The sequence below is a fragment of the Triturus cristatus genome, chromosome 3_1 (assembly GCF_964204655.1).
Source record: "Triturus cristatus chromosome 3_1, aTriCri1.1, whole genome shotgun sequence".
Taxonomy (NCBI): domain Eukaryota; kingdom Metazoa; phylum Chordata; class Amphibia; order Caudata; family Salamandridae; genus Triturus; species Triturus cristatus.
The window spans coordinates 642751625-642778723 of record NC_140583.1 but is presented as its reverse complement, the minus strand read 5'-3'; the positions used below and the strand labels follow the sequence as shown (position 1 = coordinate 642778723).

Here is a 27099-nt window from a genome sequence, read left to right as displayed (position 1 = left end):
ACGTTTAAGTGTTTGCTTTTGAAAACCTGTTAATGTGAAGTCTTGATTTGGAAGACCATTTTATTGTGAATAGGTCTAATTGGGTATAAATGAAGACAACTTTGAAAAGACGAGTGAACATAGTTATTACTTCAATATTTACATCGAGGCATATTTTACTGCATAAAAGAGCACCATGAGAGCAAAAGTCAAATTGAGCATGCTTCTTGGTTGCAAAATATGATAAAGCAAAGTGCAGTGTAAGAAAATTCATATGCCCATTATCTAGGTCCTTTGATGATTTAAGAAGGTAAGATAACCATTCTCTAAAACAAAAACAAATCTTCTTACATGACACAGAAATGTTAAAAACTGGAGCATTCACATTTGATGTAGAAACTTATGTCAAAGACACTTTAAGTAAGAGATTAAGGTTATTTTTTAGATAACCAATACCAGAACGTCCAGATAATATCCGTTTCATTAGCCCTCCTCATCTTTTATTTATTACTCAAAGTTTCAAAGATTTTAATACACATCTACAGGGAAATCAAAACATAAAACAAGTATAATTGACTGACAACTTATATATAAGGAGCAAACAGCAACTTGCAGTTCAGTCTGGTATACTGGGCTTACATACAATGCTACACAGGCTACAAAAGGATACAATCCTAATCGAATACAACTTTTGTTTCAACCGCGCTTTGTAGGTTGTACGGTACAGTATCTTTGTTCAATTCATACAAGAAAACCCTGTTCACCCCTAGGATAGCTTACCATATTTATTAGGAACTAAAGAGGTACAGAGGTGACCGTGTTATTTTGTGATACACAAAAACCCTTGGGACTGTGAAGAAAGAGACTTTATATAGAGTAAATGGACCAGAGGGTTTAGCCACATAATTATTGACCAGATTAAGCTGTAGTGCATTAACGTGTGTCAAATGAAGACAACTTAAACAAGTCGATGGAGAATGGCCATCAGACATGAGAGAGGGCGTTCCGCTCACCCCCTCGTTAAAAGTGGTCTCTTAATTCTAAAAGGGCCAGGCACACCAGCTGATATGTGTTTATTTTCATGCATGAAAATCTGAAGGGAATAAGGAATTCTAGGAGGCATTACAGAGTCCCCAGTAATTCATTATTGTTAAGGTGATATCAACTAAAGCGCGCAATGACCTGGATTTTCCCCACCATCGGAGTTACTGATGCCTTTTGTGTCAGCAACTCCGGGGTGGGTAAAATCCAGGCTATTTTCCAGGCCACTATTATTGAGGATCTTACTTATTTGTCATGACACTAGAAGAGTCAGAAGCTAGTTTTATATTGTAGTCTTTCATTTTAGGATTTACTTAAGTTACACTGCATGTCAATGACATGATTCTTTTAAGTTGTAATTCAGTATTCTAAGATTTTTTAATTATTACCAAATAAATATTAACCTCGTCATACCAAAGATGTTGAGGATACGTGACCAGAACTGTATGCAGAAACATGCCAAGCACTTAAGGGTTTGTTTATACAAGTAGCATTTAAACTCGATTACCATCAATTAACAGTCAATTATAGATTCAACAATAAAGATCTAACTGAGGAACACACAATGTTGACTAGGTTATAAAGAGGTAAAAAAACTCGGAACTCCTCGGTCTACAGTTGGTTTATAGCTTTTCGATCATCACATGCTATGAGGCAGGGGAGGGAAGAGTATGAAGACCCACATGCTACAGCAGAATTTGTAGACCAGGAACATCAGAAGGCTGGTGAAAATAAATTTGTAAAATATACAACCCATTAACACAATAGGCAGTGGCATTTGTAGGAACAATGCAATCAAGTGTATCTCTTATTTAGAGAGCATGACAAACGTAACTTCCCTATCACCAAACATTTACTGGCTCATTGCTTGGACAAACATCTACCTTTTCTTCATAGCAGAAAAACACAACACTTCTAAGATTCATACTCACACTCTGCAAGCTGCTGGTACAAGTTGTGCAAAGTGTTCATGAGATTCTTGCATGGCTTCTTTGGCAGTGTCTTCCATGAGACATGCTTTCGGTCTTCTGTTCTTTAAAACGAAAATATAACATTACTTGTGAAAGTCCCTTTAAGCTCTGAGAAATGAATCAATTAAGTCATGTGCAAACAGTAACTTCCTTCAGTCCAGCAGGTTGGTGTTTAACATGCATGTCACATGTTTGAGTCCTAGCATCGCAGATCAATGTACCATGCTTCTAAAGTCAATACAATCAGTACATTGCTTATTTAGGCAGCAATAACTCAAATTATTCAAGTGCCACAAGACAAACCAGTTGAAAATGGATAGTTTCCATTTGCATCCCACAGGATGCTCCGCACCTCTTTTGCCAGTAGGGCAACATTTGATCAGCTGCTGTGGAGGAAGTGATAGTTGTTTTAATGTGTATGCACAGTCAAAACACAGGCATGACTAATTCAAACCGAAATAATTTCTAAGTAAAAGAAAATTATTTCTTTATTCATTCTCTCTCTTTCTCTCTCATTCATATATATATATATATATATATATATATATATATATTACCTACTGGCGGTCGCCAGTAGGTAGTTATAGTTAGGACCACGTTTCCATAGGAAAACCTCAACATTCTATTTTGAATAACTTTGGCGCCGGTCGACGAATCCTCGCGAATTTCTCAAAATAGGTGGGGCGCTACGCTCCGCTCCTACCCTGAAAGTCTCGGGGGGATCCGTCAAGCGGGGGCTGAGATAAAAGGGGGGTCCCAAAACGCGTTTTTCCCATGCATTTTTCCATAGGACCTTTAGAACGAGCTACAGCCCGAACGGCTGAACAGAATTACTCAAAATTTGGCAGAGAGGTAGTCCCTAGGTCAAGGAAGTGCCTTTTGTAGGTTTGGTGTAAATCTGTTCAGTAGATTCTGAGAAAATAGCCTTTAAATCAATATATATATCTGAGCCCGCTTACGGTACGCTTACCGTACGCTTACGGTAAGCGTACGGTGGCGTGCGCGAGCGCGATTCTGATTGGCTCTTAGATCTTAGTAAACATTCGAATCGGCCGAAACCAGGAAGCGGCGGCCGCCATTTTGTGTATTTCACTCTGAAAAAAAAGAGTGAAAACAAGGAAAGGGGGCAATGAGGAGAGTTACAGACCCCCTAACAATTGTAAGGGGGTCAAAGAAGGACAGAAAAGTACAAAAAAAACATTTATTGATTTTAAAAAAAATCACGGGGTACGCGTACGGTGAGCTTACGGTAAGCGTACGGTAAAAAAAAAAAAAATAAATAAATGAAAATCAGATTTAAGAATTTAGAAATTAGGGAGCTCTAAAAAGAGCTGTTGTGTTTATGGAGTCATTTTTTTAGTGGTACCTACAAGTAAGTACCGATGCAGAGTCTAAGGTTCAAGAGGAAGACTCTGTTCCCTTCATCATTGAAGTGCACACCATCTCCTCTATAAATGTCTTGCATGTCGTAACGCAAGTTGTTGTGGTAAATGGCACCCATACCATAGTCACGGAGGAAAGCAGAAACAGATTTGTTGACGTGCTTTCTTGCTTTGTCAATCTGTGGACAGAAATGATTGGACCAGTTCCATTTTTGCCTTTGGCATATGTTGGAAAACACAAAGGCAGTTTTAGGGAAAAGTGTAAACAGTTGTGCAAAGGTGTCCTTCATAAGCATTTCCAGACCTACCCCAGTCAAAGTGCCTAGGTCATTGCCACCACAGTGCACTATTATGAGGTCAGGGTGTTGGATTTGAATGAAGGATTTCACCAATGGCATCAATTGGTGCCACTTTAACCCTCTCTGACCAATCCATTTAATGTCTACATTTGGCAAAGCAAGGTCTCTCACCATATCTGTTTTCTCTGCAAACTTTTCACTCCAGAAGACATAGCTGTGCCCTACAATCCACACTGTGAACATCTTCAAAGGAGAACTGGATGCACTCAGGAGGTGTCTTTCAGTAGAATGGCAATATGAAAAGAAAGACAGTTTGGAAATGGAGGCATACATATTTTTTACAAAACAAAAAGAACTGATTGGCTGTTTCATACCATTCTAGAAAAAAAACTAGGCTGTATGTGAAAATTAATAGAAGCATGTTTTGTATTGGTACAAAAAAATGTGTAACCAGAGAACAGTACTATGGATTTGCTGTTAGGTTTGAAAAGTCAAGCACTCTTGCTCTGTGGAATTGAAACATTGTGTGTCGAACTTCTGACCTAACTGCACACAGCAGTGTTCCATGAGCTGTTGCTATGGTAGCAGGCAGAAGTCAAGTTGGGGGAAGGGTACTAGGCAGAAGTCAAGTTGGGGGAAGGGTACTTTTGGAAAAGGGTTGGTTTTCAACCAATAGAAATGTGTCATTACATTTGAAAAAAAGGGGGAAGCACTGAGATTTGAAACTTACATGTATATGTGTGGAAAAATAGAGGGAAAGTTTGCCATTATCTGGTTCTGCTGAGAGGAGAGAGGTGAACACAACAGAGATCCTGGCTCTGATAATCTGCTGTTTGAGTGTCACATTTCTTTCACAACTAACTAATTTTAAAGGTGAGTTTACAGTTTGAGAGGGGATGTATGTGGTAACTTAAGAAATGAATAATAGAAATGGGAATTGTTTTTGTTGTAGTTACACATGGTGGTTTCATAATGTGTCAGTCTGTAAAAGTGATTTTCACTTGGCCCGAAAAAAAAAGAGCATTAAGTGTGCTTTCAAATTGGCAAAGAAATTTCGTTTTGGCACTAATGTGAAAACATGACTCTGTGTGCATAGAAGAATTATAGGCAGAGATTTATTGCGTCTTGCTCTGGTGATTTCACAGTTGCAGTAGATGGAAAGGGGGAGCGAATTTTTGGGGGAAGAAGCAGAGGCTTAGCACACACCCATGTGCTTGCCATGTATAGTCATGCACAGTAATTAGAAGCGAGTGGGGTTTTCAGGTTTAAGTCTGTAATGCAAATACATTCAGCATCAGTAAGGCTGGTTGCCCCTGCTGGAGTGTAGGCAGTCACAGAGAATACACACGGTGGTGCTCTGAAAAAAAAACAGCTTGGACATGTGCATTTAAATAAATTTAAAAAAAAGGTTTCAGAATGTGTCAGTCTGTAAAAGTGATTTCAAATTGTAAAAAGAGATTTTCACTTGGCCCGAAAAAAAAAGAGCAGTAAGTGTGCTTTCAAATTGGCAAAGAAATTTCGTTTTGGGACTAATGTGAAAACATGACTCTGTGTGCATAGAAGAATTATAGGCAGAGATTTATTGCGTCTTGCTCTGGTGATTTCACAGTTGCAGTAGATGGAAAGGGGGAGCGAATTTTTGGGGGAAGAAGCAGAGGCTTAGCACACACCCATGTGCTTGCCATGTATAGTCATGCACAGTAATTAGAAGCGAGTGGGGTTTTCAGGTTTAAGTCTGTAATGCAAATACATTCAGCATCACTAAGGCTGGTTGCCCCTGCTGGAGTGTAGGCAGTCACAGAGAATACACACGGTGGTGGTCTGAAAAAAAAACAGCTTGGACATGTGCATTTAAATAAATTTAAAAAAAATGTTTCAGAATGTGTCAGTCTGTAAAAGTGATTTCAAATTGTAAAAAGAGATTTTCACTTGGCCCGAAAAAAAAAGAGCAGTAAGTGTGCTTTCAAATTGGCAAATAAATTTCGTTTTGGCACTAATGTGAAAACATGACTCTGTGTGCATAGAAGAATTATAGGCAGAGATTTATTGCGTCTTGCTCTGGTGATTTCACAGTTGCAGTAGATGGAAAGGGGGAGCGAATTTTTGGGGGAAGAAGCAGAGGCTTAGCACACACCCATGTGCTTGCCATGTATAGTCATGCACAGTAATTAGAAGCGAGTGGGGTTTTCAGGTTTAAGTCTGTAATGCAAATACATTCAGCATCACTAAGGCTGGTTGCCCCTGCTGGAGTGTAGGCAGTCACAGAGAATACACACGGTGGTGGTCTGAAAAAAAAACAGCTTGGACATGTGCATTTAAATAAATTTAAAAAAAAGGTTTCAGAATGTGTCAGTCTGTAAAAGTGATTTCAAATTGTAAAAAGAGATTTTCACTTGGCCCGAAAAAAAAAGAGCAGTAAGTGTGCTTTCAAATTGGCAAAGAAATTTCGTTTTGGCACTAATGTGAAAACATGACTCTGTGTGCATAGAAGAATTATAGGCAGAGATTTATTGCGTCTTGCTCTGGTGATTTCACAGTTGCAGTAGATGGAAAGGGGGAGCGAATTTTTGGGGGAAGAAGCAGAGGCTTAGCACACACCCATGTGCTTGCCATGTATAGTCATGCACAGTAATTAGAAGCGAGTGGGGTTTTCAGGTTTAAGTCTGTAATGCAAATACATTCAGCATCAGTAAGGCTGGTTGCCCCTGCTGGAGTGTAGGCAGTCACAGAGAATACACACGGTGGTGCTCTGAAAAAAAAACAGCTTGGACATGTGCATTTAAATAAATTTAAAAAAAAGGTTTCAGAATGTGTCAGTCTGTAAAAGTGATTTCAAATTGTAAAAAGAGATTTTCACTTGGCCCGAAAAAAAAAGAGCAGTAAGTGTGCTTTCAAATTGGCAAAGAAATTTCGTTTTGGCACTAATGTGAAAACATGACTCTGTGTGCATAGAAGAATTATAGGCAGAGATTTATTGCGTCTTGCTCTGGTGATTTCACAGTTGCAGTAGATGGAAAAGAGGAGCGAATTTTTGGGGGAAGAAGCAGAGGCTTAGCACACACCCATGTGCTTGCCATGTATAGTCATGCACAGTAATTAGAAGCGAGTGGGGTTTTCAGGTTTAAGTCTGTAATGCAAATACATTCAGCATCACTAAGGCTGGTTGCCCTTGCTGGAGTGTAGCAATGTAAATATGTGTACTGTATTATAAAATGGTTTAAAAATATTAATACTTTTTTCTTTTTTTTCAGATCGATATAGAAAAGTTTTGGAAACTACAACCATTTTAAAAACTATTTTTTAAAAAAACAAATGAATAAATATTTTTTTGAGTGAGTATGGTAAGTCAATAATAATAATTGTAGTCTCTCAAGGACCTTGTAATGTGATAAATGATTTTTAGTGTTTTTTTTAAAAAATAAAAAAAAGGTACGCTTACCGTACGCGTACGGTAAAAAAAAATAAAAAAAAGTTTTTAAAAACATATGTAAAAAAAAGATGAAAGATAAGGTTGGCTCTTAAAAGAACCGTTGTGTTCATGCAGGGACAGAGGAAAGAAAGATTGGGAATATTAGACGGTACGACAAGTGTGCTGATCTATTTTACTGTTCACCAGGGAAACACTGGTCTCCCTATAAGTAATTAGATCGTGACAAGTGGCGCACCGTACTTCAACCCTCGCAAACCGAGGGTTAATTTCCAGAGGGCCAGCAAAAGGAGATTCTCCCCCCACAGATGAAGGGCTCACCTGACCTGCAGAAGAAGGAGTCTGCCCTGCAGGTGATGGTCCAGGCTGAGCTGCTGTGGATGTACTGGCTCGTCTTTCTGAAGAGTTACCTCCAAAAAGATGACCATGTGTCCTTCTGTGTACTTCCTGGAGGTGTCTCTTCATGGTGTGATTCCCAAAGGAATACTTCCTGTTAGGATTACCTCTAGAAAGTACACGCTTACACAGCTTGCAAGTAACTAAGGGTGCATTCACCTTTTGCTGGCCTTCTGGAAAAGTAAAATAATCCCAAACATAAGAAGGCTTTACTTTCCTCGCTCTCTGCCTCAAGACAGTGCTGCTGGTGCTAGCCTCACTCTCAGAAGAGCTCTGCTGTTCTGCCATCGTATCCCAAAGACAAACCAGCTCCTTCTCCCAAGGGATCACAAGCAGAAATGAGGGGAATGGGTGTGGTGTAGGAGAGTTCTAGAACTGAAAGTAGTTTCAACCAATCAAAAGTTGTGTTTCAAGATCACATGACCTACCGTACGCTTACGGTATGCTTACGGTACGCTTACGGCAAAAAGTACGCGTGCGCGTAAAAAAGACACGCGCTTGCGCGCATGCGCATAACAGTCACTCCCCGGCACTTCCGCGTAACGTACGCGTGTTGCGTAAGCGCGCACGCGTCCCACGCGCAGTACGCGCGGCTACGCAAAGTACGTAACTATACGCAAGCAGCGTAGATAGATTACGGGCGTTGCGTAAACCGTACGCTTACCGTGAGCTTACGGTACGCGTACTATAAAAAAAAATAAAAAAAATAAAAAAAAAAACTGGAAATAAATTTTACATGTTTATTTTAAAAAATATATATAAAAAAAATATTTAAGGATTTTAAAAATTTAAGCATAGTCTTTATAAAAGATAAGAAAATTAAATTAAAAATATGTTTCAGAAAAACACACATTCACTGGATGATGTCATCAGTGATGTCATCAGTGATGTCATTTGAGATGTCATCAGTGATGTCATGAGTGATGTCACTGACCATGTCATGAGTGATGTAATATGTGACGTCATCAGCAGTGCATTGCGGGCGCGCGAGTTATAGTTAGCTGAACTAACTATAACGGGGCAATTTCATTGGTTTTTTACGAGTAAAATGTCCAGCTAACTATAACATGTGTGAAACCTATGGTTTTTTCACTGAATTTCTAAGGTTTTTTAAATGCTAATTCCTAACTATAACGTGTGTGAAACCTATGGTTTTTTCAGTGAATTTCTAAGGTTTTTTAAATGCTAATTCCTAACTATAACGTGTGTGAAACCCATGGTTTTTTCAGTGAATTTGCAAGGTTTTTTAAATGCTAATTCCTAACTATAACGTGTGTGAAACCCATGGTTTTTTCAGTGAATATATATATATATATATATATATATATATATATATATATATATATATATATTACCTACTGGCGGTCGCCAGTAGGTAGTTATAGTTAGGACCACGTTTCCATAGGAAATCCGCAACATTCTATTTTGAATAACTTTGGCGCCGGTCGACGAATCCTCGCGAATTTTTCAAAATAGGTGGGGCGCTACACTCCGCTCCTACCCTAAAAGTCTCGGGGGGATTCGTCAAGCAGGGGCTGAGATAAAAGGGGGGTCCGAAAACGCGTTTTTCCCATGCATTTTTGCATAGGACCTTTAGACACAGCTACAGCCCGAACGGCTGAACAGAATTACTTGAAATTTGGCAGAGAGCTAGTCCTCAGGTCAAGGAAGTGCCTTTTGTAGGGTTGGTGTAAATCTGTTCAGTAGATTCTGAGAAAATAGCCTTTAAATCAATATATATATCTGAGCCAGCTTACGGTGCGCTTACGGTGCGCTTACCGTACGCGTACGGTGGCGTGCGCGAGCGCGATTCTGATTGGCTCTTAGATCTTAGTAAACATTCGAATCGGTCGAAACCAGGAAGCGGCGGCCGCCATTTTCTCTCTCGCTCTCTGAGTTGGGCAGCAAAAACGAAGCCAAAAAATGGCTAAAGAGGCAGCTTCGTCACATCCTAACCACCCAGCATTGATATAGGGGTCCCCAAACAACCCTCAAGCCCCAAAAAAAAAAATAAATTTTTTTTTTTCGGAAATTCGCCGATTACGCTTACCGTACGCGTACGGTAAAAATTTATTTTAAAAAAATGATCCACATTCTCCCCACCCCGTGTGCAAATGGTGCCCGAAGGGCACCATTTGTGCATGATATATTACAGCTAGCAAATTAACAAAGAATACATTTCAAAAAGATGCGCATAATATGTCCCCCATGTGCGCACGGTGCCACCCCGTGTGCAAATGGTGCCCGAAGGGCACCATTTGTGCATGGCATATAACAGCTATAAAATTAACAAAGAATACATTTCAAAAAGATGCGCATAATATGTCCCCCATGTGCGCACGGTGCGCGAAGCGCATCGTGCGTACATGGCCCATCCCGCATAATGTGGGTACGCGGTGCGCGCAGCGCACCGCGTGACCACCGTGCTTGCACGGCACTAACTGCGTAAAGTGGGCGCGCGGTACGCGAAGCACACCGCGTGCTCACTGTGCGCGCACGGTGCGCGAAGCGCACCGTGCGCGCACGGAACGAACTGCGTTAACTGGGCGCGCAACGCCACGAATGGCGTAAAGTAACTTAGCATTTAAAAAACCGTACAAATTCACTGAAAAAACCATAGGTTTCACACACGTTATAGTTAGGAATTAGCATTTAAAAAACCTCGCAAATTCACTGAAAAAACCATAGGTTTCACACATGTTATAGTTAGCTGTACATTTCACTCGTAAAAAAACAATGAAATTCCCCCGTTATAGTTAGTGCAGGCAACTATAACTCACGCGACCGCAATCTTCTGCTGATGACATATGTGTCTTTATGAAAAAAAAATATTTGTAATATATGCATAGCTAAAATTTAATGGAAGAAGACATGGGCAAATAAGTGTCTAAATACAGTATTAGCATCAGCAGAGGATTGCGGTCGCGTGAGTTATAGTTGCCTGCACTAACTATAACGGGGGAATTTCATTGGTTTTTTACGAGTGAAATGTACAGCTAACTATAACATGTGTGAAACCTATGGTTTTTTCAGTGAATATATATATATATATATATATATATATATATATATATATATATATATATATATATATATGAATACTGATCTATCCTCTTAAATTGTTGCATTATGGTTATATATTTATATACCTAAGGGCTAAACAATTTTAACATACCTTGAGGGTCAAATATGTTTTTTATTATATAAATAACTTTTTATGGAACGAAACTTTATTTATTAAACATATTTATTAGCTTTTAGTATTAAGCTTTTAAAATGATTTTTTAGTACTAATTTTTCTATTTGGTCGTATATTGTAACATAATTGTTAATTCACAAGCATTTAAGCAGTAATGTTTTAACATTTGTGAAGAAAACAGACTTTTCGCATTACCAGTGTTGTGAAGTAATTTGTTCCACCTTTTATGTCTATGCACCATGTGATGTGGTCACTCCTATCACTGTTGAGCATTTAAAAATAATGACGAGAGTGCTTCAAGCTGACTTGTGAGCAAGGGCAACTGTAGCCCGAAACGCATCAGGTTCGAGGTTGAGAGAATAATAAATGCCATCTAACCTCATTCGACTGGTCTGCCGTCTCTGTTCGCCATTTCTGTGGAGGTGCAGGGAAATCTTCGTTATATATATATATATATATATATATATATATTTTTTTTTTTTCTCCAAGCGTTTCTTTGTCAGGGACATAAAACGTGGCGCACACACTTCGATAATCTTTTCAAATTCTTTTATTCCGCTCCAAGGGCAGACAAACGCGTTTCGGCCATGCTGGCCTTTGTCAATGTCAATGCACGCAATGTTTGCACCGGATAAATAAGCATTGTTTAACCCACGTCATCTCAGATTGAAGTAGAAAGAGGACTGCAACATTCAGAGAACTCTTTCAAAGCAGGTCTAAATAGCTGCCATTTTGAACTAGTAAGGAGATGCTATATTCCTATATCTGAGTTCTACCAATATGCACATACATAACTAACAAACATGTTGTTTTCAATTTTTTGGCAGGATTATTCCTAAGTTCATTGGAATACCCTTTCCTCACAAATTTACGCCCTGAATGAGCAAAAAACATATATGTGCAAGTATAATTACAGTGAACATTTCATTCATGTTTTTCATAGCTGTTCTTTAGGCAATTCGAATAGCCCTCCTCCATGATGTTACACCCAAATGGGCTAAGGACATATTGCATTTAATCCGTGAGATCTGGCCCTGAATGGGCATACATCATTGCAAAGTCACAATTCCTGTCAATCATCCTATGGGTTAGACACTTTAACAATTAAAAACAATCAGATCCTTTACAAAATATAAATTTCTTGGGAGGGAAGAGCTTTCATAAAAATATATTGAAATGTATAAGTTTTTCTCAACAGTATTGCCATCAATTCATTTAAGATCCTCTGTTTTTACCACAACACATGCAATTATGATTCTTTCCTTATAATAATTTCATTCTTCCTCACTTCTTCACCATAGATATTTCTATTTTTTTACTTTTTTACCTTCTTCATCCTCAATTTTCCTTATGAGATATTATTGCATTTTGTTATATCACAATTATTTATAGCAATTTTTCGATTCCTGTTTGTTGATATTTTAGCCAACATGTATCCACATTTCTTCCTCACAGTTTAATCCATTCGGCGCCAGAGTACGAAGCTCTATGATGTATTTTGATTCAAACTGTCTAAGAGTTCTTATCCTGTCACCACCTCTTCTAAGGGGTGGGACTCGATCTAGGCAGAAGAATTTTAAGAGATTACTGTTACTTTTGTGTTTTTCGGCAAAGTGCCTGGCCACAGGATAATTGTTATCAATTTTAGTTATTGCACGCATGTGCTCTAGAATTCTCTTCTTTGTTTGGTGTATTGTGCTCCCCACGTATCGAAGGTTGCACGGACACATCAAACAATAAACTGTGAAGTCTGAATTGCAGTTCAGTAGTTCAGTAATGTTTTTCGGTTGCTCATTACCAGGAATCAGATAAGTTTTTGTAACTGTGCTATTCTTACATGCCTTACATTTTAGGCAAGGATAGTAGCCTTTGATGTTATGATGGCATGTATCCTTTTTAGAAAAATAACCGTGTACTAGCATGTCCTTTAAAGAAACATTCTTCCTATAGGTTATGCTGGGTTGTTTTGGAACTTTTTGGCCAATGGTTATGTCTGCCTGAAGCATACCCCAATGTTTCTTAAGAATTTTACGAATTTCACCAGAATCTGAGGAAAAGGTTAAAATAAGTCTAATGGTGCCATCATTTTTTACTTTTAGGGGCTTTCTTAGAAGATCTTCTCTTTTCCGTGTTTCTGCCCTATCTGTTGCTGCCTTAAGATTATGCTGAGGGTACCCTCTCTGTTTGAAACTTTCCACGGCTTCTCCAGTGGCTTTTTTGTAATTTTCTTTTGTAGTGTTGTTCCTTTTTAGACTAAGACATTCCCCATACGGTATACTTTTCACCAGACAGCGTGGATGCTGGCTGGTGAAGTGCAAAGTTGCATTTCCTGCAGTTGGTTTGCGGAATAGTCTTGTCTTCAGTGTACCATTATCTGCATATACCAGGAGGTCTAAATATGGTACTTCCCTTTCACTGATGGTTCCTGTGAAGTGGAGATTGTTATCATTTTTGTTCAAACTTTCGAGGTATTCCTCTAATTCCTGTCTATTACCTGTCCATGTGAAAAATATATCATCAATGAAGCGGGTCCAGATTCCTATCTTCTGTGCCCATGCTTCATTGATCCCTGCCCAGGCCACGTGCTTCTCCCACCAGCCCACGAAAAGATTCGCGTAGCTGGGGGCGAAGCACGTGCCCATCGCAGTACCTTGTTTCTGGATGTACAATTGTTCACCGAAGGTGAAGATGTTGTTGTTCAGACAAAATGACAGAAATTGTAAGATCATTTCACTGTGTTCTGTGTATTTTAATGATCTTGTTTTCAGAAAGGATTTTACGGCTATTTCTCCCTGGCCGTGGTGGATACTTGTGTACAGACTGGTAATGTCCAAGGTGACAAGAAGAAAAGAGTTATCCCAGTTTATGTTGTCAATTATCTTAATATTATATATATATATATATATATATATATATATATATATATATATATATATATGTATATATATATATATATATATATATATATATATATATTTCACATAATAGTTTAGTATCTGCCATGTGTCTGCATTTCACAAGAGGTGTCCAACCTGCACCTGAAATATAGCCTAATGGTACATGATATATATTTCATTACCATCCATGAAAAAAATCTCAATACATTGTGCTAAAACTGAATGAGTCCAAATGTCGCTGAAGCAGCTTTCTCAGACAGAGACCTCTGTATAAGCTGAGCCAGTTTCACAAAGCCTCCCTCTAGCCAAAGCTCTGCTGCTGAATCTGCCAAGACGCCACCCAGATCTGATGCACAGTCAAAGGGATTACTCTGCCTAATTGCTTAGTATTGCCACACTCATAGCAGGTAGGAAGCACAGAGCTCCTTTGGATATAGACTATGTTTGTGTTAGCATTTATGTTTCTGCCAATAAAGGCAGCAAAGGAATGCTGAAAAACATAATTCAGACAATGACAATTATAGAAGTTTCTTCCAACCTAAGGATGTCCTGATATTTGGGAAAAAAACACAAGAGCATTACGAAAGATTTAACAAATATTAAATGCACATTGCAGCAGTGGCAATGTAAACAGTGGCAAGACTTGCATTGCAATTAAATGTAAATTGAAGTAGCTTTAGGTGCACTGCTTTTACTGTATGGGGCCTTTATCACAGTGCGCTCCACTGCCTGTTAGCTAAGTCTGTACTAAACCAATACCACTGGCGCCCTTGCCAGGCAGAGTAATGTCGTCAATTACGTCATTCCAGTTGTCATCAGTGATGTTACCATTGATGTCACAGAACATGCCCTGAGTGTTGTAATATGGGAGGTAAGAAGCAGTGTATGGTGAGGGCACAAGGTATAGTTACTGGAGTTAAGTATAACTAGTGAATTTCAGTAGTTTTTTTTTAGTTTAAAATGTAACATTTTAACTGATATTTACACCTATCTATAACCCCACTGTAACTTTTTTTTATTTTTCAGGGCATTTCTAGGTGGGTTTTTTTTTTACGTGAATTAAGATTTTATTACATACTCAACTATGCCAACCCCCTGTCGCCTGTAGCCAGAGTGGGATTGTCCACATGCCCTTCGCCCAAATCCCTGCCACCGGCCAACCTCTTGTCATGCACAGCCTTCGACCGTGTGCAGAATGGAGTTGGCTGCAGGTCCTGGCGTTTGACCATGCCTTAAGCCCAACCTACTACTGATGGACAACCTCCCACCACGCACGGCCTTCGGCTGCGTGCGAGATGTGGCTTGCCAAAGGGTATGCAGCCCAAACTCCTGCCTCTGGCCAACCCCAACCTCCTTTTAGGTCGAGCCTAGTGGCAGAGCGCATGCGCTGCTCACTCTGCGAGGCATGCTGTATTAGGGTATGCAGTGGAAGCCCCGCCCACTCTTCATATTTGTCATTAGCTTGTGTCAGTGTCCTTCCTAAATGCTGGCTTCTGATTCGGAAATTGGCTTGTTAGTCCCGCCTTGGTACCGCCTTGTCTCCATTTGTCATTGCCCATAAGGACTGGACCTTTTACTTGGATTGCTACACGGTCTGCATTATAAAGGGGTGAGCACTATTTTGTTTATTTAAAGTGTTGGGGACAATGGTGGCCGATTTTCTAATACAGCGCTATGCGCTCTAAATTGTATGCTGAACGCGGCGTCCGCTTGAGGGACACCGGGCTCAGTTTCCTTTTTATTTTTAGAAAACTTTGATGAGCGCGGCGCCAGCTTCAGGGACACAGAGCTCTGTTTATTTTTTATTTTGTAAAGCTTTAATACTGAGCATGGCGCCCACTTCAGGGATATCGCGCTTGTTTTAGTTTTTTTTGGGTTTTTTTGCCTCCTTAAAACAAACATTTGCACAAGTATTTGCAATGCAATACGTCTCACATTTACGCGAGATTAAGCTATTGGCATTGTAAATGACAATACCTTTTATTTGTGTTTTAAAAACCAAAACATAAATAAAAGGCATTGTCATTTACAATGCCCATAGCTCAGACTCGTGTAAATGCGAGACCTCTTGCATAGCAAATGCTTGTTGAAATTGCTATCCAGATCTTGTGGGAGTCCAGGTGTGTGTGTGTAGGCTTCAGTGGGACTCCCACAGGAGTTTAGGGGCCAGCAATGGCTATCAGAGAATCACAGTGTCCCAACCCCACCCCTTTTTAATAACATTTGACCTCAGAAGGAAAAGCTATGGGACGCGCCCCCGCCTTCAAAAAAAGGTACAAGGGTCCGGGTACCCTCCCCCCCCACCATGATCCCTTATACCTTATTTTTTTAATTAATTTTTATTTTTAGGAAACGGATGCTGAGTCCTGTAATGGCGGGCGCAATGTATTTGTTCAAGCTGTGGCCAGCCAGTCAGAGCATGAGCTCCTGCAGGAGCGTTTGGTTCCCGAAGGAAAAAGACGGATGATAGGAAACAAGCATTTGCAATGCAATAGGTCTCGCATTACTAAAAGTTTGAGCTATTGGCGTTGCTAACAATAATGGAACTATTATTAGCAACACCAATAGCTCAAACTTTCAGTAATACGAGACACATTACATTGCAAATGCTTCTGTGATTCTGGGCAAATCACTTAATCTCCACGTGCCTACCAAAAATGAATGTGTCCTTGTGTAATGTAACTATCCCTCATGTAAAGCACCCCAGTATTTTGGGGTCGATTTCGCGCTATAAAAAACTGCACAAAAAAAAGAAATTATATACAAACTCCCCGGAGCTACATTTGGACATGAAGTTGCAGAGATGCCAATGTTTCTTAGAAGTCCTCGTGAACATAAACACTGCAGAAGGTAAAAGATAGCATTCCTCAGAACACATACAAAGCAGCTCAGACATACCATTTTGTACATAATCACTGAGCTCACAAAAGTACCAACCAAGATGGAAAACATTTAAATTCATGCTGAAAAGAAATGCTCCTATTTAATTACTAAGTCACTTGTAGCATGTAGCTGCCGCCCTCCACACATACAGCTCGACATGGCTGCTGCCATCTTACGATACTCCGGCTGGAATTGATTTTGGGGTACAGGACGGGGAGATTAAATGAAGTTGAAGCCCCCCCGCCTTCCTTGAAAGGAGCTCCGCTGATCGCTTGGCAAAGGAAAAAAAATGCAGAGTCCGAGATGATGGAAAAAAGGAGCCACCAGAGCAGTTATTTAATTACATGTAGCTGCCGCCTTGCCTGGAAACACTTGCGGCTATTTAAACGTAGAGTCCAGGGTGAAAAGTGTTGTGGGGGCTGGCAGCTCAGGGGGTGGTATGGCGCACTATAAAGTTATATGCTGCGTTTCAGTATTTGCACGCGTTTTTCGTTTTTTTCCCTTCGTGCGTCATTCTCTCACTTGTAATTAAATTAATTGCAGTTTAAAGGGTAGCGTGTTACCAGCCACGTCTGCTTGCACAATTGATAGTGACTGTCAGTGAAGAACCCGGATCCTCTTAGTCCACTCGTTTTCTCTTAATCACAATTCTCTCCAGTTGCTTTTATGGGAGCTCAGTGGCCAAGATGGAGCATTAGTTGACAAACTCCTATAAACGGGACACGTCCGCAAGGTCACTTGGGTAGCTAATCACGGAGCAAGTAAAGCTACATCCAATATGGCCGTCACACCTGTTTGGCTATTTAGTAGTATGTGGTCTAGTTTGTCAATTTACTCCTCCGCCTTCTCTTTAGAGCCGCAGGTGTGAGTGAGGCAGTGGCTTACGCATGCGCGAACGCTGGCAAAGCGATAGCTGAGGCGATGAGTGGCAACAAACACTGAACATACGAGCGCGGTGGCGCAAGCGGTAGTAGCCGAGGTGGCATCTGGCAGCTCAGGGGGTGGTATGGTGCACTATAATGTGAGTATGCTGCGTTTCAGTATTTGCACGCATTTTTTTTCCCTTCGTGCGTGATTCTCTCACTTGTAATTAAATCAATTGCAGTTTAAAGGATAGCGTGTTACCAGCCACGGCTTTGTTTTGCTTGCAATTGACATGGAAGCTTTCAGATAAATTGCATGTTGTATATTTAAAGCGCGCCGCGATTGGAACGCGCGAGCGCATTTAAAAAAAAAAATTACAGGAGGCTGGTGAGGACGAAAGTGAAACTGCATGCTGGCTTGCGAGGGAAGGGGGACAGGAGATGTGCACGCCGCGTGGCTGTAAGCGCGTACACCAACTCAAATCCGCCGAGACCATGCGCGTGCCCATCTCCTGTCCCCCTTCCGAGGCAAGTCAGCAACAATAGATCTCGCTGGCGACAGCAGCACTTCGCGCTGCGTTCGCCAGGCGAGACCTAGAAAGGGACCACTAGGCAAATCAAAACTTTTTTTTGTGAAGGCCCGCCTACGCGTCCAACCATCCACATATCTATACATTTTGAACCTTAATTTCACCATACTGAACAGATTTACACCAAATCACAAAACGCACAGGTAAAGACCTAGTTTTCTGCCACATGTGACATCAGCGCTGTTCCAAATTTTCAATTGAAACTGCATGAGGAAACTGTGTTTTGAGATCTCCTATCTTTCTCCACCCCCGCATGACTGATCACCCCAAAACTTTCCAGGAACAAGCTGAGGCGGATGACATTTTTTCTTTAGAAAGTTTGTTGAAGATTTGTCAAATTGCATTATTATTAGCATAACGTGGATAACAATCCATGATCAACATTGAAAAATAAAATACACATTTATTTTCCTGGGTCATTGAATCCATGGGGAGAGGAGTTGGTCTAACAGCTAGGGCGGTCGACCTCGAATCGCGGGAACTGGGTTAGAGTCTCGGCAAGGACGCTGAACATCCTGTGATTCTGGGCAAATCACTTAATCTCCCTGTGCCTAACAAAAATTAATGTGTGTCCTCATGTAACGTAATTAGTGCTATGTAAAGCGCTCCGATACCCGATTCAGGTCAAGTTTGCGCTATATAAAATTGCAAAAAAAAAAAATGGCTATAGGAGGATTTACCATACTTTTTAAAGTCTTGCCTGGTGTTGGAGCGCGCATGCGCTCCTCGCCTGCGAGAGATATTGTATAGCAAACATTTCTAAAAGGGACTCTAAGCCCCGCCCCTTATTTCCATTGGGTAGCGTCAGCGTTTATGGTAAACGCTGGCTTCCTATTGGAAAGGAGAGTTTTTGGTTGCCGCCCTGTCCATTTTTTGGACGGCCCCTCCGGACACCATTGCCTGCTTCACGGCTGTCGTGAAGACTTTTCTTATCTGCTTGTTTATTTAACAAGCAGATAAGAGAAGTTTTCGCGACAGCTGTGAAGCAGGCACGGAGCGCAGAGGCACACAGTGTCACGGGGAGGACAGGGGGATCCCAGCAGACTCTGTGTTTTTCTGCCGAGGCAGCAGCGTGTGGGTTCTCTGTAAAACGTTATTTTTTTTTAGCTATCTTTGCTTGTTCAGACATGTTTCCCCCAGTGGAAGGCCGGGATGATTAATAAGAACGGTAATATACTGAAAAATACCCACGGTGCAGCTGTAGAAAACAATGCTTAATCTCACCTTTATTGCAAGAGCTCAGTCTGCTGCCAAGACTGGCACTTAATCAAAGTGCTGCCTCCTGCGGAGCTCGCAGGGCTGTAAAGAACAGCACTGCGCCAATATTAAACTCTGAGTGTCAAAAACTACAATGTATTACAGCCTCCCCAGCAGTGTAATTCATATCGAGCGCAGAGCGGAAGCTGACCTGAGACGACTGAAGCTGGGGGTGTGGTGAAACATACCTGTGACTGACCGATCCAGAGAGAATTGGTTCTGCCAGGTGCAGCCTCTTTCAAATGCACCCCAGTGGAGCCGCAGTGTGCCCTGCCCCTCATGCTGTGTGAAATTCAAGAGCGCTCTCCTTTTTCATGGTTCAAATCAAATGCATTTATTTATTATAATGATTCCAATTAACTGGCCGCACGATCATGAAATTTGTTTATTTCCTTCCCCCACCGACGACAGAGCAAGCTTACAAAACCATGTTAACCACGCTAGCTAAGAACACGGAGCAGGTCACCCCAAGTTTAATAAGGGAGCAAGGACAGGCTGAATGGTTCTCAAATCTCGCAGACACTTGAAGCAAGGAGAGGGACTGTATTAATGGCACCCATTTTGTCTCAAGGAGTTTTGCGGTTCATGCGTGGGAGTTGGAAATCTTCTCCGTCCCTATTCTGTGCCACAATCAAGCCTTGCGCGTTTATTCCCATACAGGAGTAACGTTTTCGGGGCTACTCTTTGCTGCTCCTTGTTTTTCTCCTTCTTCCCGACTGCAGCCACCCTCTGCCATGCACTCTTAATGCACAGATGTGCCCCGTGCAAGGTAACTCCTTCGGGCCACCCTGGATGTGGTGCGTGCTGCCACCCCAAGAACTTGAGTCATCTATTAAACCTGGGGGTGTTGTGCATCAAAATACACCCCCTTTCAGCAGCCCTTCTTGCTAAGCATTCACCCCTGCCCCCAAGGGCCCCTCCACAGGGTCTGATTGGGATTAAAAATCGGCCTGGGCATGCTAAAAACAAGCATTTGCACTGCAATAGGTGTCGCATTCATGCAAGTGTAAGCTTTTGGCATTGCAAATGACAAAGCCTTTTATTTATGTTTTAAATACAAAAACAAACATAAAAGGCATTGTTCATTGCAATGTCAATAGCTCAAACTCGCGTAAATGCTAGACCTATTGCATTGCAAATGCTTGTTTTTTAAAGAACTTCGAGATGGAGCTCTATGCTCTTCTACTGGATTGCAGTAACAGTGTTTTTGTTTTTAGGTGAATGTCTGAGTTTTTGTAAACATATTTTGAGGTGTTAAAGCCAAATCTAACCATAATTTCAATGTGACCTTTTTTCAGGGATTTAAAAAGAAATCATATACGACATCCAAGAGTTTACTGCTTCCAATCCTCTGCATGTGGCAATCCCAAGCTGCACCATGCACATGAGGAGGGTGGCCTTAGGGCACTGAGCTTCAACCAGGCACTGTTCCCAACTCTCTGCAGGCGGCCAACACACACATTTCAAGAAAAAGGTGTGATATCTTAAGAAATTCAAGAAGAAAAAAAAAAAAAAAGATTGTATGGACAGATTGCCTTAAGGAATATGGTGAATGACTATCACAATCAACAAACAGTCCGATGGCAGTGTTATGTTTTGAAAACAGTAAACTGGTCTGCTTTCCGATTGTGAAAGCAAGGACAAAATGTTTACATAGAATGTTGCCAGCAGAGACGGAGAAGAACTAACATTCTTTTGAAAATCAACTCAGCTGGATAATTTAAACATGTGAAAAAAAAGTAGCACTGCAGATTTTAAAACAATATTGCATTGTGTTTGTAAGCATTTTAAATGTTATTTTCATTAAAATACATTATATGTTGATGTCATTTACACAGGCTTACATTTACATCGCATTTTTTCTTTTTACAGAGCATTGTAAATCTGGTTGCGTTATTCATTATAGGCTCAGGTTCGAAAAATTATATAAGGACCAAGGGTGGGAAGTAACTTAATTTGAAAAAATACTTTAAAAAATAATTATTTATCTTTATTCAAATTACATTCTATTTAAGAATGGGTTTAAAGGGATATGGGGCAAAGGGTCGGAAGCATTTCAATTAGAATATTTTTTAACTTTAGATTTTGAATTCTTTATTTTTAAATTAAGTTTTTAAGAATAAGGTATATTTTAGGTGCGGTCAATAAAGTTATATAGGGGTAAAGGGTGGGAAGTAACAAAAAAACACCAATTGAACCAGCATGGTTTGATGATCAGGCACAAAACAGCACCCCGTATAGATACAAATTAGAACTGGCAAACAGTAACCAAGTGGTAGGGAGCACACAGAGAATTACTTTGCCAAGGCACAGTCCCTTAAAAGAATGTGGAGGAGGAAAGCGAGAAAACACTTTCAGGGTTGATTGTGCTAGGAGGCGCATACAAAGTTTCCTTCACTGTTCATTAGAACCACATTTTTGCACAATGATTAAAATGGACTGAATGGAATGCAGAGTCACTGCTACACATATATACCAGATGCTGATTATAAATTATTTTAAGTATGTAATAGAGATTTATTGAAGTAATCCAAAAGCCTTGATACTAGTGGAGTAGGTACTAAAGAGCTCTCTGGTATGAAGTGATAGGTTTGAACATATGCAGAAGCTGATGGTGAATGACAAAGAGAGAGGTAAAGAGCCCATCAGTGCTAGAGGCTTATGGCAAGGTGAGTAAGGAGGACAGCAAGCCTGGAGGACAGCAACAAGAGACAGGAAGGCATAAAGTGACTGCCTAAGTATTAAAAAGGATCAAGACACTCAGACCCTTGGTATGACATAGTCGGTAGGATGAAGGAGTGAGACTCTGGGATCCAGGTTGAGAGATAGTCAGGAAGATGTGGAATCAAGACGACAGGTCATGAGTGACAGGCACCTGGAATGTCCTGGTAAGCGCCAGACTGTTTTTTTCAGCACACTATCCCGCTCAGACTCCCTAATATAACATGCCTCTATGCATCAATACTATGGAATATGTTCTCTTCACTTTAAACTTGTTTCTTTGAGCTCATTCCTTGTGTCATGTCAGCCATTTCAGGGGCTATGCTTTGTCCACCCAACAATACACCAATCTGCATATTGGGCTTTCCACAACAGCACTCCCCTCTTGCGCACTACAAAGCAAACTAATGTCCTTGATGCATCTTGCCACCCTCAGATCTCCCTGCTGCACTCAGAACTGGATTGAGACCTTTGGCAGCACGGAACTCTGATATCTAGCATCACCCTGGCCTTTCAAGCCCTGCACAGCTAGCTCCCTGTCACAGTCTGACCTTGTCCTTATACTCACAGGAACCCTACGTGCACTTACCCTGCCAGTGCTTCATTTGTAAACAAATAAGTACAGGGCCCAACGTTTTTCTCCGCAATAACATTGCCTCTGCCGTGTTAAATTGCATGGTTGCTCAATACGAAGTCTGTCTAGTTTTAATTCCAAATCATGCCACTTTCTTATATCACACTACACTTCACACCTCTTTCTATCACTGTCAGCTTATTTTCCTTCCTTGCTTCCTCCTTTGTCACTGCTTTCCTATATTTCTCTTCTCTTCCCTTTCTGCCTTTCTCCCTCTTGCTTGTGAGTAAAAATCTGATGATGAAAAATAAGTCCTGGTCCCTTTAAAAATAAAAAATAAATGGGGACACTGACCACCTGAAAGCAACTCCACTAATTGAGCACTAGTAGCTCTGACCACCCTGCAGAACACTATTCACTGATCTCCTGATGCAACCAGCTCTGTGCTCTCATTTCATTCAACACTCTAGTCCATGATCCACCTAGAGTGATTAACACCCACGATGTACAACCAATTATCGAGGTACAAGGAATTGATGAACTGTTTTTGTTAAATTGTACATATTGTAAATTTGTTATATATATAATGAATATAAGATCTTGTTTTAAATAATTTTGCCACTTTCCCCACCAAAAATGTCGAATGAAAGTGTGATAAAGATTGAGATTTATTATGGTTGACATCATTAATAAAATAGGGTTGAGTCGCATTTCCAACACGAAATTGAATTGGGTTGAATTAACATGGATTCATAATTTATCCCCACTTTTAACCTAATTTTTCCCTGTTCTTGTATTTATCCCAGGTTATATTGGGTGATACGGGTGAACCGCCTTGCTGTTGCGATAGCTGCTGTTGGGTTGCCCACCCGGAAGAATACAGCCCTCCTGGCTGGCTCCTGGTCCTGGCTGATGTTGGGTGGCTGCTGCAGTGTCACATCATTGGATAGCTAAAGAATCCAGTGCTCGGTACTCCTGGCTGGCTCCTTGTCCTGGCTGGTGCTAGAAGGCTGCAGGGTCACACCATCGCATAGCTGAAAGAAAATTAGCAACAGCCCTCCTATCTGGCTGGATGAGGGTCGGGCTGGAGCCTACAGACAAGGATGCTGCCTTGGCAAGGAAGAAAGGGAAATCCGATCGAAATGGCTCTCATTAAAGGGATACCTTCCTTGCTGCGACACTGTACTCTCAATGGTGATGTGATGTATCATGCTCTTGCTGTGGCCCACTGCCGTCAGAGTGAGAAGTGGGGCTGTATGGCATTTCTCCCCTGACACTAATTCTCGCATGAGTACATGACCATTGGTACTGAGTGACCTGACAGGCCCCAATGACCTGCACTCTTTGCTAGTCATGGAGATGTTCTGGTATTCAAAGAGGAAAAAAGAAAATCAGAAGTGAGGGTACTCAATACCTGTTTGTTCAGGCCCATTTAAAGTACTTGAGCTAACAGAGATTTGCTTTTATTGAGCTCCGTGGGTGGTACTCAGAAGAACCGTTTTCTTTTGCTGTTTTTTTGAGTAGTAGTTTTGAGTCTTTTGTGTTTTTGGTATTTTCAACTAAATTCCGTGCAACAAACTGACAGTTACTGACACTTGAAAGAACTTTTTTTTATTGGCAGTAGTTTTTTTTTTACAGTGGTCTTCCACTACCTTTGCAATCCTGGGATTTTGTTATCTCTCACCACACATTGTTTATACTCTATGCAATATTGCGTAAAGATTTTCAAGTGGGAATTGTTCTCTTGTTCCGCTCCAGCAAAACCTTCCCAAGATAATTTTTTGGTCTTTGTGTGTCCTGGTTAACTACTGTTTTTTTATTTTCCCATTGTAATTACAGATAGTCTTTTTCATTCTTTGCTTTAACGGTCTCTCCATTGTACCAAAGGAGCACAAACCTCTCTGTCCCCTTCTCAACTACTGGTTGCTCTCAGGAAGCAAGGCTGGAAGAATTGCTTACCACATGGAACTTGGTAAGCACGGAGGAACTATACTCCAAACCCACCAGCACAGAGTGCTGTCAGGAAAGGAAAGGCTGCCAGTCCCTGCAAAGTGCTGCTGCTGTTTGGACTGAGGCTTTACATGAGTGGAAAACATTTGCTGCGAGATAGCCCACAAAACAAACTACTTTTCCCAGCAGGCCATGAACTCTCATGTAGTCTGGAGACACAGTGGCCATCTTGGATATCTGGGTAGAATTTCCCTTGTGGACAATGCCATCTTTGCCAGGCAAAAAAATCTCTGCCAACTAAAATAAAAATACCACCATGTGAGCAGAGTGCAGGGCCTTGTAGTGGATGGGGCTTTGTGCTGAGAAGCACCAAAGAGGCTCCTTTGCCCCCATCCCACCCCCAGACCCGAATCTTAAAAAAAATAAAAAGCTTCCTGAGGCGTGTACCGATTTCCAGGGGTTATCCTGTGACAGAACAGGACAGATTCTATAGCCTGGATTAGGTTGCCCATGCGACTTATGAATAGCAAAGCATAAGGTAGGAGAGTTTTACTATGTTTGAACAAATTGCTAAACTTAGGAGTAGTAGAATATTAATGTTGGTTAATTACCTACCAGAGCCGAGTAGAAACTATAACTCATCTTCTAGAGGCAGGGCATAGTGACAATGCTTTAAGTACTCCAATTAGGGAGAGTGTCAGTGAAGAACGGGTTACTTACCTTCCTAACGATGTATCTGGTAGAGACACAGTCTAGCCAAAGATTCCTTAACTTAGAATATCCACAGGCGTCAGACTGGATCCGGAAAACTTTCCGCAGCCGCACCTCTGCCCTCCGGGGGACAGTGCCGCATGGCTCCTCCCTGACGTCATCTACGGACGTAACGTCAGCGTTGCCATATAAGCCCTCACGGCACGCTGACGTCAGTTTTCGTCGGAAAAACTTTTCCGCGTCACAACGCTTAGCCACCACTAAAAACTGTGAGAGTATGGGAACAGTGTGCGAAAAAGATTAAAAAAGAAAAGAAATTGAATGGTGAAAAACAGCACCATAAAGGACAGTGCTAGGCACTGTATACTGAAAAATAGTGAAGGGAAAGAGCAGAGCACCGCTCTGAGAAGCAACACCACAAAAGCGAAGGCGAAACTCTCCCCGGAGGAAGAGAAGAAGATGTGAAAAAAAACCATCATGGCAGACGACAAAGTCTGCAACCACAATATATAACTGTGAAGGGCAATAAGTCCGGAACACATGAGCATTGACAATCCACCACAAGTCGGCACCAGAAAGGGACGTTGTATCCCCTGTAAGACATCTATAGACTGAGGCAGAGCCAATAGACTTCAAACCAATGGACTGCAGGGGAAGTAAGAGACCCCAAGGCGATTGAGAAGGGGGAGGGGTGGAACATAAGTAGACCCCACACTGACGACCCAGGGCATAGGGATGTAAAAGGACACCTGACAAATGAGCATACAGCCCAATCACGAGAATGGGTGGAGTAGAGCAAGCAAAACAGAATGAAGCATCCCACTGAGGAGTGAAGTGAAGATGTCACCCGCAGAAAGACAAAGCCGCCCGGAGGGAGGCGAATGCAGAAACCCAACCTGAAAAGCTCCTCGCAGAATGGGAAGAATGGGCGGGCATTAAGGAATCTGCGGCTAGACTGTGTCTCTACCAGATACATCGTTAGCCGCAGATTCCTTAACTTAGAATAGTTACCAAAGCCATACCCATGTGGAAGACAGGAATACACATAAGCATAAAGTGTGGACGGCAGAACCACACCAAGTACAGGGAAATCCCCCTGTAGGGTAGCGTGAGCAGCCCAGATGTGAAGTACGCATCACCAGGTAGGCAACCGGCAAAAAGTGGCCTCCGGCAACCTGGACACACACACAATAGCTCGCACTATGAACAGACCGGGGCGAAGACCACGGACACCGCAGCAAGGAATGTTGCCTGCATGACCCCGCTGTGGGAAGAGCACAGAGCAGATATATTTTAAGAAAGATACACGTCTAAAAAGGATGTGTTGCATAAAACAAGACAAGGGTACGCCATAAGTACCAACAGTCATGTTGAAGCAGAGTTGGACAGGACAATGTCCAGATCCGTAAGCGACATCAGCCATCCGTCCGGGAGGAGCCAATGTCCCCAGTTGGACAGATGAGGAGATGAAGCAGGAGACGAAAGTGGAAACAGAATGGACCAACGTAATGGCCTAGGCATGTACAGACAAAACCTCCCAAGAAAGCGAGTATCCTGAAGAGAACACTTACCCTGAGAGTGTTACAGCAGGAACCCAAAGAAGAAGCGTGGAAAGCACCTGCGCGGAAAGAAGCTGAGAAATAGGAAAAACTCCGGTTTGGGAAGTGCCCAGAAAATGAGGGTACAAGTCAGTGTATAGCATAGACGTACATGGCGAGAACGCCACCGCCTATAGACAAGTCGAGACAGGGCTGAAGTACGAGAAAGCATTACCCATCCCGGAGAGTGGAGGGTAGAACCTGTCACCACAGTAGCAGAAGAAAGAACGCAGGCACCCCATGATAGCGAACATACCAGGGTGCACCCACACTACGCGCAAACACTGAAGAAGTGTGCCGCGCAGCGGCTCTGCCCTGGCACTAAATGATGGCAGGGCGACCGCTGCGGATGAACTGTGCC

At 41.6% G+C, this 27099-nt stretch overlaps 1 protein-coding gene across 1 annotated transcript in view; it reads right to left on the bottom strand.

Annotated features, from left to right (window-relative positions):
* The window catches only part of DENND4A (DENN domain containing 4A), an 811018-nt gene that overhangs the window by 297575 nt on the left and 486344 nt on the right, over positions 1-27099 (bottom strand). Inside the window, exon 16 of the mRNA XM_085644632.1 lies at positions 1953-2053. Within this exon, the coding sequence (XP_085500758.1) occupies positions 1953-2053 (101 nt within the window). The remainder of the gene's footprint in view (positions 1-1952; positions 2054-27099) is intronic.